The sequence below is a fragment of the Prunus avium genome, chromosome 4 (genome assembly GCF_965620075.1).
Source record: "Prunus avium chromosome 4, drPruAviu1.hap1.1, whole genome shotgun sequence".
Classification (NCBI taxonomy): Eukaryota; Viridiplantae; Streptophyta; class Magnoliopsida; order Rosales; family Rosaceae; genus Prunus; species Prunus avium.
Window position 1 is genome coordinate 23,047,692 of NC_142287.1, and position 10,539 is coordinate 23,058,230.

Here is a 10,539-nt window from a genome sequence, read left to right on the forward strand (position 1 = left end):
TTGACAACACACTGCACAGCAGCGCACCATGTGTCCACTTTCACAAAGAACTAATCGACACCCTTTGACAATTTTTTTGAAGGAAAAGTGATAAAATATTATTAAGAAAATGATGTTAGGCGAGCATGTTTATACATAAGGGGTTTTGTGTCGATCTAACTAAGTAGCTTATCTTTTTTCCGCAAAGCCACCAGACACCCTTTGACATTTTTGAATTAGATATATGTGATCGCATTATCCATGACCATGACCTTAGTTTTGTAACGATTGCATGACATAACAAGAAATGTTGGCGGAACTTTGCCTTTTTTGCTTTATCTCTATCAATCTCTCACTTTCATCTGATTGAGAGACTGATTTTACTGGTTAGAGAAATGGGAGCTTCACCATGATGGTCTACAGATGATGGATGGATGGTGGTTATGGGGCTTGTTGCAATAGGCTAGGCTTGTAAAGAGTCTTTATCCACAAGGGCTAAAGCTACCTGTTTGTGCACTCCTGTCGGTCAAGTGCCCCAAAAATAAGGGGACGCTGTTCATGATGCTGATGTGAGTAGGTCAATCCCACCTGATCGAACAATCCAAAATAAGTGAACGTTGAGAAAACCTTGGTTGCAACGAAGATGACACTTTGTTGTTACTTCCAGTTAATAATCGTTATGTTATGTGAAAAAGTTATCACGTATATTACATTATGTTTTAATTTTATCCTTTGGTTAGATACATTATTATAAATATACACGTAGATACGTTATTGTAGGTGTATATATTATTTGTAAGTACATTGTATGTACTGCGTATATATTCATAATCATGTACCTAATGCAAAGAACTCGAATCATAATCATATCTTGTTAGCAAACTATTACCATTACATGCAGCCTTAGAAACCGTTCTTTTATGTTGGGAGAAAATTTTATATGTATGCAAACGTCCGGATGTTATTATTGTGCAAATGCTATATATTTTTCTATTATCCTCCTTACTTTTCTTATTATTTATAATAACATCCGTTCAATAATAACATATGAATATCCGGATAAGAGAATAACTATACGGTACCTACATATTATTGGAAACCATCGTCTGGCCATCACTTGTATCTTAATTCCCAGTGAGACATAGAGAATAAATATAGGGAGAGTCTGCTTAATAGTTTCCAACTAAAATAGTTATTCCCCCTAAAATAGTTTCCAACTTTCTAGTAATTAAGTTATTAACCCCGTGATTCTGTTGATAATTGATATCACGTCATATTGTCTAGAATTTTGCTTAATTTTTCGAGGCCAGCTAGCAATCTTTAATGGTAAGATAAGATATCATTGCCATGGGAACAGTAGACCTACCTACCTAGCTATCTAGCTATCACCTAAGCTGAGAGATATCTAGTTGACTAGAATTTCATGCAATCTATGCATGAACAGTGCTACTATTCAATAATTCAGCTACCTGTGTGTAGTGCTCAGGAAAAAAGCAGTCTGGTAAAATCTGAAATGAAGAAAATTTCCAATTAAACTGGATTCTAGCTGGACTCAGCTTTTGTAGACCTTGGCGTCAACCGGTGACATAATCTTGGCTTTAGCTTTTCAGGATATCATTGCCACTAGAAAAATAGAAATTCTTGTCTATTTAGTGAGAGGTTTAGGTTAAAATTAATCATGTTTGTCACGTCTGTTTGGGGCATTCAACGACATGAAGAAAGAGACTTTTATTTTTTATTATTTTTTCTAATGAAGAAAGAGACTTAATCATTTTAATTACATAAAAATGAACTAAAAGCCATCATCACTAGATAAATAGCTGCTACAACACAAGGCCTAATAAGGAATACTTCCTAATTGGGAAGAACACGACATTTAACAAAATCATGATTGGTTCGTTTTTTTCAAATATATTACAATTCTTCATCCAACTGTGAGCACAAAAGAAAAAGAAAAGAAAAGAAAAAGAAGAACCAACCAAATTGGTTGAGGCCACAAATCACATGGCCAATAAATATGAGTCTGTCGGCTACTTTTCAAGGCCAGGATTGGAAGAGGGGTTGGTGATATCGATATATGTTAGACTTTGTGTCGAAAATAAAACATTTTGATTATGGTCTAGCATGTAGGAGAGGATAAACATTTATCTAAAGTTGAAAACAGAAACAAGAACTTGACAAGATAGATCACAAATATCCATAAAAGAAATGCAACAAAAAGACAACGAACGAAACGAGATTTAGTCCAATGAAAAAAAAACATATTAGTAATTTCAGCTTTAAATTCTTATGATTCATTGATAATATGTGTGTGAGAAAACCCTATCTTCTTTACTAGTAGAACCACACTAAGAACTATAGTGGGATGTAACCCAGTGAGGAGAATGGAGGAAGAGAAGAGGGGATAGGGGAGGAAGAACATTGGCTTCCTCCCCCTCAAATTGAAAACGGCTTTAGGAGTGTTTTTTAGGAAAGAAGGGGCTAGGGTTTCTCTCCATCAAACCTATTTAATTTGTTTTAAATATTAGCCAGTATATATTAACTTAATAAAGTAAAATAATAATAATAATTTTTTTAATGAATTTAGTTGGAGGCAAATAATAAAAATATACACTAAAATAGGTACACTTACAATTCTATTGTTGAACATATTTTTATTTTGATAATATGTGTTTTTTGATTGCATTTAATATGTATTTTTAATATGATAAAGCTTGTTGGAACTTAGTCAATGGAGCTATGAATAATGAGGTTTATATGATTTAATGTTTACTTTTGCTTATAGAAAGATTATAGAAATTGTAAGTACAAAAAATATCATTAGATTTTAAGCCAATAATTTTAGCTAGACTACCCGTTAAAAAGTTCATAGTTCTACCCTTAATCTCCTTGTAAAATTCTGACGTATTAAAATAAAATAATAATAATAATAATAACGAAGGAGAGTGAAAAATGTGTGTGGAGGTGATTACAAAGCAACGATTATGCATCGTTAAGCATAAGCTTAGATTCCCTATAATTTTGTTTTTGGTTCCCTAATCAAAAGCAAAAGCATCAATTTGATTAGGACCATGAAGTTCATGTCCAATCCGAAAGATCAATTGGCTTAGGTAAAACCTTTCAGCCCATCGTTTCATGTCCCTATAGAGGCAGGCTAGTGGGAGCCTCATGGTGCGAAGACCCGCTTGACCACAAGTACAGATATATTTTTTTTAAAATTATTTATATACTTTTTATCAAAAAGAAGTATCTCTTTTAGATAATGATTGCAGTCATATGGACTTGTGGAAGAGTAGGGGCAAAAAAGTACTTGAGCTTCCCATTTTCAGCTTCTAACTTTTTAGCTATAGCTATAGCTTTTCCCATATGCTTACGGATTAATGGTGTGACAATTAATAAAAAGAGAGAAATAAGATTGTAGAGAGAGAAAATTGGGTGCTTGAGACCAGGTAAGGTGGGGAGCATATTCATATGAAGGTTGAAAATAAACAATGCAGATAGGCAAGTAGGCTGTATGAATGTGTTCCTTCGCTTTAAATGGGATTAGGGTTAGCTGCCATATTTTCCAATAGAAACAGTTTTAAGAGGGGGTTGCATGTGGACCATGAATGTTTTGAAGAATTGCAGGTGTGTCTGGATAGTGCTATGGAAAATGGAGATATAAGCATGCTTTTGATTTTGTTTAATAATTTTATATTGAATTTGAGGGGAATTGTTGGTTGGTTTTTTCTTATGGGGTTGTGCTTCTTCTGTCTGTCTCTGTGTATGTGTATGTGTGTGTGTGTTTGTGTTTATGAGGTGGTGTTGAAAGATAGGAGTTTTTAGGGGCTTGGTCCCATTTGCAAATGCATCTAAAAAGGGAGAGAAGTGGTGTGTTATGTCCCCCTGCAAATTGACCCCCATAAAGAATGAAAAAGGGAATTGCATAATTGTGTCTTTTTGGCCCCCCCCCCCCCCCCCCTTCTCTTCTCTTCTCCCCCTCCTTTCATGAAAGGGAGGTGGATGATGAGGAAAAGCACAGTTTTGAGTTTGCCCCCACACAGCCCCTCTTAATTGAATCATATTTCTGTTCTTTGATGGTAGGTGTAAGTTAGAAGCATCTAGACATTGCTATCAACTGCACCACTGCCGGATTGCCCCATACCTAACAGCAATGAACCCCCTTCAACACCCTCATTTATTTTATTCAACATTCATCCTAGATTAAGCAAAGTTTCTTGTTTATTATATATAGACTTTGTTTCTTCTCTCAAACTTAATTAATGTCTATGCACTTACCTTGACAGTTATGTTAAGAGGAAAACTTTTTTTTTTTTTGGGGTCGAAATAAGAGGAAAATTTTCATGTAACAGATGAATGAAACATCTTATCTACAACACTCATCAATTAAAAACCTTACACACGCATCGTCACTATGGGGTACGTAAGTTTTTCTTCATGTTGAGGGCCAATGATGATAGAATCAAATTTCATGAAATCGCAACCCTAAAAAATACGAGTCAAAGCTTTCACGTAATGGAGAAATGAAACATACGTGTCTACAACACTCATCAAGTAAAAAACTCACACGCCTCGTCACTATAGGGTATGCACGTTTTTCTTCACGGTGAGGGCCAGTCTTCCCGGTGAGGGCCAGTGATGACAGAAGCAAAGTTCACGAAATCCCAACCCTAGAAAAAAGGAGGCTCAAAAAAGCATATTCAATGAGTTGTGCCACAAGGTGAAGGTGGTGTCAAATGGGTTCATTGATTTGCATTGACAGGCATGCCACAAGATGAAAGTGATAGTTTAACTGATATGTAGACCAAGTCGCTGCTGAGTTTGCTTGCTAGTGCGTAACACGGCATCTTGCAACAATTCGGATGATATTTGTCATGAATTGGCAATTTTTACATTAATTGTGATTTATGATGGCCTCTTTGATTGAACAATACATGATGTTAATTCATTGGTGTCAACTCAGACATGATAAAATTTTCAGCACTTTCACAAATCATATCCTTAAAGTTTTAAAGAAAAGTAGAACTTTGCGGAGCTCCAAATCCACATTTATCAAACACTAATAAATGTCTGATGTGAAATGTGTAGTGTGACATGGCCTTTTTTGGAGCCTAATTTATAGGATAAAAGATCTACAATAGGTTAAATGAACCCACAATCCCTAGAAGAAAGAAGGAACAATACAATAATTCAAATCCTAGACAACAAGTTTAGAAGTACAAAATAAAATCAATAGGAGTAGATCCCGACGTCCGCATGTTATTATCGTGTGAACGCTGTTGTAAACAGGGAGGAAATGAGCAAAGGGTAGTAGAAAATACATGGCATCCGCATAGGAGAATTTCTGGAAGAAAGCAAACACAAAAAAGCAGAAAATTCAATTCCACATTTTTCTCCCTTTTAATTTTTCATTCAATTTTTCAGCGCCAATTCCACTTGGCTATTACATGTAGGAAATTGCTTGCAACATCACTGATCTCTTTCTTAGACAATCAAAGACTGCCTTGTAATGAAGAAAGTTTATATAGACCATATTACTCAAACACTGAAACCTCTCCATTCCAACTACATGAAGCAATCACATTAGGTATGCTGGGGTGGATAGCAATGTCAATGCAAGCCTGCTCATATGCCTTGATTTTTCTGACAAGCTCAGAAGACCTATAGTCGTAGAAGTATATAGAACCATCGGAGGAGCCTGAGACTAGCTTTTCCCCATCCACGCTAAACACGCATTTAATGGGAAACCCTGATACCCCATGGCTTTCATACCTCTTGTACTTGTTCAGCTTGAAGGGGGGGATTGAAGAGAAGATTGCAATATAATTACCATTTGACTGGGCAACAAAAAATGGTTCAAATGTGTGGCATCTCACACAGGGACATGTGTAGGCTTCCACATAAACCTGATACAGAGGGAATATCAGTTTTATAGAACCTCAACCAAAGGGAATGGAACATGCATGAAGCTATGTAATTAATGATCGAACATGTCGCAAAAAAATGGTCGAACAGGTAGCAGAAAAATGGATTAATGATCACAAATGTGGATACAGTAAATACACCATAAAAACGATACATCAACAAAAAAAGGAGCAGCATGGAGCAATGTCTCAATTGATATTGCATAGAAAATTTAATCTCATAATAGCTACTATGCAATTGCCTATGATTAGGTTCTATGGTTTCGATTACAAATATTGCTTTCAAATTTTGATCATACGTTTCTTTCACTAGTAGCAATGTTAGCACCCCACTGTTGAAACCAATTTCTCTCAAAGGTAAATGGAAATGGTACATGGACCTACATGATTTACAATATTGGCTAACAATAACATTTTAATCCTACTCTAGAAAGATTATCATCTGAAGGGCAATAAAGCATTATAATATACTACCCTCAACCATTGCTCTTTTGAGAGAAAAATTCAAAAGCCAATGTACAACAATTCTAGTTTGAGCTTACTCTGAAGTGTTGAACATTTACTGTTTCTTACTTTCAACAATTTATCATCAATATCCCTGACGTGATGGAACCCACATTTGAGAAGACTTATAAAAATGAGAGCTGACTAAAAGTTGCCAAAACATGTTTTCTATGACATAATGAATTAAAACTAAGTCGTATGAATATTACCTATTTGAATGAAGTCAAATGATATTCTATACATTATTCAAATTATAAATGATGACACACAAAATTTACATTATAATAATTATATTATATTTTATAGACTAAAAGGCTTCAGAACCCTTCACTTCTGTACTCCATAGGTATTGCCATCAGAATAAAAATCCACTGGATGCTTAAAACTGAAAAGTTTGTTTTTCAAATTGCGAATCGTTTATATCAGACATGTGTCCAAGAATATTCTTCTTCAATTGTTTGGTAATGTGCCAAAAGGAAAATTGATGAGTGCCCGAGTCCAACATGAGTACATCAGATTAAAACTGTCCATGCAAGAACCATTATCAAGTGATGAAAGCAGAGCAACTGAGCAACAAGAAATATCCGAGTTGAACCTTAAGCATTTTATCAAACAAACCTAATCATTATGTAGTGGATAGTATTATAAAATAAATTAAGATCTCACTAATGCTTCAGTATCAGACTAAAAAATACGGCTCCTATGATATGTATAGTACTACCAAATCCTGCATAACAAAATTAATTAAACCTATCCTGCAGAATCTTTCTTTGAAAAAAAAAGAAATAAGTAATTTACATTTAGTGTGAATCAGTTAAAACTAACTTCATTTTCATGTCTGAATATTTCTTAAGAATACATCTTCTTTCTGATCCAATGAGCTTGATGTATTTAAAAGATACTGAAATATATGTTTGCTAAAAACCATGGTTTTTTTGCTGCCAAAAGAGAATTATCACCTTCTGAGCATTAAACAAGCACATACCATGATGTTTAATTACTTTACTTATTTGAAATCAAAAGGAGAAGGAATCAAAATAGGAATCATAATGATGCATTGTCAGTTTTTCTAACTACCAGGAACTGGAAGCAGAATCATGATGATTCCAATTTAAATGTTTATTAACTTTCAGGAATCAAAATCAAAATGAGTCTGATCACTAATCTAGTACAAAATAAAATATTTTAACTACTGACTAATAAATATTTCAAATGTCAAAAAGCACGTGTTATGACTCCAAAGAAGTAAGAGATCCTAACATAGGAAATTTCTATAGTTACGACACGACCCTTGAACAGATTATGTGCAACATATTCAACGTGAATCGTGTCACGTATATGAGCTGATGCAGCCAACATCTTTAGTATCGCATATCTTTCATCATTAAGAAGATAATTACAAAAGGCCTTGTATTATATCTACATCTTAAGTATACAATGCATGCTAACCAAATTAATTCATTATAGGCAGGTAAAAGTCTCACAAGCGTTGAACAGAAGACTAGATGATAACATATAATGAAATCTAGAAAGGTCAAATAGAAGAGGATTTCCAAAAAGACCGTAAAACAACGTTACAAGGATGAATGCAAGTTCTTACAGGATAATGCAAAATTAATGTACATACAAGTTCTGCTTAATATATAAACAGGATATGCAGGGGCAACCATATCTGTAATCAATTGCGTAAGGATGTAATTTTTATAAATACATGAAACACACTGCATTTGCAACACATATTGAAGTAAGAACTGGAAGAAGTCTCTTACCTGATTAGAGAGTGGAACTTGTCGTGAAACATCCCAAACAACAATAGAATTTTCACTAAGGTTGCATCCAGATACATCACTAGACGATATAATCTGCTTGCCATTCGTGGTGAATTCAACATCAAGGATGGGATTGTGACCTCGAACGTATTCATGGACCACCTTGCCATTTCTAACATCCCACAACCTCAGACCGCCTTTGGACCCCCCAGAAACGAAGAGGTTGAAATTATCAGGATGGAATTTAACAACACTAACAACTTGATCCTCCTTAAAAACCTGAGTCTCTATCCCCCTTTCAACATCCACTAGCTTTGATGAGGAGTCATATCCACAAGAAAGTACAAACAACCCTTGCCCCGACCATTTCACATCTTTGATAGCAGCATTGTGAAAATTCAAAACACGGGCTACCTTCTGATCACTACTCCACACATTCCATATGCAGATTGTTTGATCCATCGAAGCAGAGGCAAGAAGGTGAGCTGTAGACTAACTCCAATGAACAGATCAATAAGGCAAGTGAGCTTTAAATGCAACTGGCATATACAAAATAGAATATTGCTTGTTTAAGGATTTAATCTAAACAACAGACAAAACAACCTTCTACTCAAATTAATAAACCAATAAATTCAATCGTCAGAAGTATTATAAGGGCATCCAAGAACCAATTTTTATAGCAAAATTTAGTGCCACAAGACCACTAATCCAAAAGGGTAAGTGTCAATACAAGAGTTGGTGCACAAGCAGAGCTTACCATGAGTTGGTGACCAATGTAAAGCATTAACAGCTTTGGTATGTCTGCTTAGAGGCACAGACATTCTTTGAGGCATCTGGCCAAGCTGTGCACGACCCTTTTTTGCTTTGTTTCTCAACAATGATTTAATATCACGAGGAACATCAGAATCCGAAATACTCCCAAAAACTGCCAGCAACAACAACATGACTGACTACATCAGTGTACCATACACATATGCTATGCAAATATGCACATGAATGTGACATTGTCAGCTTCAGTGAACCCGTCATGAGCATTTCTTTTTCTTCCAAATTTAGTAATTTACATTCTTAAGTTTCTACAAATAAAGAAAAAAAGGTGAATTTATGAATATTTCCAAATGGAAAGAACAAAGTACCAGGCGAGGTCGTCAGCAGCAAAGCATCCGGGTTCGGGTCGGGGGCGGTAGGTTGGGAACCCAAGAGAGCGCGCTCTCTCTTGGATACGTATCTACCAGGAACCGGAGCTTCTATATGGAGGGCCGGGAACTGGGTTGAGCCCGACAGAGGATTCTGAGTTTTAGTATGTGTAAATGGGTTATCGGGTTTGAGCCTCTTCGAATTCGGGGGCGTGAAGTTTTCGGGTCTGGGTTGCTTAGCTGATTCTTCTTCTTCTTCTTCGTTGTCTGAGGCGTTTGAGTATGCGTTGCAGAGAAGATCCATGTCTGAAGTCTCAAATCCAGGAGCTTTGCTGCTTCTCAAATTCTCATTGCCTTTTATCCTCTGCCATCGAGGTGGAAGCTGCGGCCGCTCTTGCCAGAACCTTGTGCAGGCAATTGGAGACTTTACCAGCTCAATCAATTGGTCTTGGATTCGTCGCGAAGCTAACGCTGCCGCCAAATGGACCAATTGGGCTCTTTTTAGGTGTTTGTTAAGATTGTTCACTGTTTCAAGGGAGACCCACTTATGCATTGGGCTCGTAAGCAGATATATGAGAGCAGAGCCTTACTGAACTTGGGCTCAAGCATCTTGAAGACTCGTTTTATGGTTTATAATACAACAGAGTTGGCCCGTGATTTTCTTCTTTATACAAGTGAGAGTTGAGGGAGGGGAAATATGATTTCGAATGCATGGATAAATACTTTTAACCATGAGTCCAGATCTTTTGTCCCCATTTTGTTTGTCCCCTCCCTGTCCCTTATCTAACTTTTTGACAAATGCCCTTTTTTTTTTTTTTTTGGTCTGAACCACGATGTGGTCCTGGATGGGCCCCAACTATGGGTGGCACCTTTAAGCCCTAACCACAACCCAGATTAATCCCCGCTCACACCGGGTTGGCCCGTAAGGGGTAAAGTGCTGGCCAAAGTGGTGACTTCATATGAGAGCAGGGATCGAACCCCTAACCTCTCTTAAGGAATGAAAGTGCCAAACTACTCACACCAACCACCTTGGTTGACACATGCCCTTTCAATTAACCATAACATAACAGTATTAGATTTTAATAAAATTAAAACTAAGGCTTAAATGTCAAAATGGTCCATGTGTTTTATCTGTTGGCCAATTTAGTCCATGTATTTTTAATTTGGTCAATTTAGTCCCTGTGTTTGAAACCATTAGCCAATGTAGTCTAATCCGTTAAATTTTAA

The 10,539-nt window shown here is 36.2% G+C and overlaps 1 protein-coding gene across 1 annotated transcript; it reads right to left on the reverse strand.

The window, feature by feature from the left end:
* Window positions 1–5,344: 5,344 nt before the first annotated feature.
* Window positions 5,345–9,771, reverse strand: LOC110752206 (Transducin/WD40 repeat-like superfamily protein). Its single transcript, XM_021952804.2, has 4 exons — window positions 9,313–9,771; window positions 8,934–9,101; window positions 8,177–8,661; window positions 5,345–5,885 (listed from the first exon to the last, which is right to left on the reverse strand). The coding sequence occupies exons 1-4, from the start codon at window positions 9,614–9,616 to the stop codon at window positions 5,514–5,516; spliced, it is 1,329 nt and encodes a 442-aa protein (XP_021808496.1). The 5' UTR covers window positions 9,617–9,771; the 3' UTR covers window positions 5,345–5,513.
* Window positions 9,772–10,539: the final 768 nt, after the last annotated feature.

Bases quoted from the DNA above. Each gene is read 5' to 3' on its own strand.
- LOC110752206 (XM_021952804.2), bottom strand. From the start codon at position 9,616: ATGGATCTTCTCTGCAACGCATACTCAAACGCCTCAGACAACGAAGAA. The intron at 9,102-9,312 runs GTACTTTGTTCT...TGTTGCTGGCAG, and splicing joins GCTGCTGACGACCTCGCCTG to TTTTTGGGAGTATTTCGGAT. The intron at 8,662-8,933 runs GTAAGCTCTGCT...GTTAGTCTACAG, and splicing joins ACATTGGTCACCAACTCATG to CTCACCTTCTTGCCTCTGCT.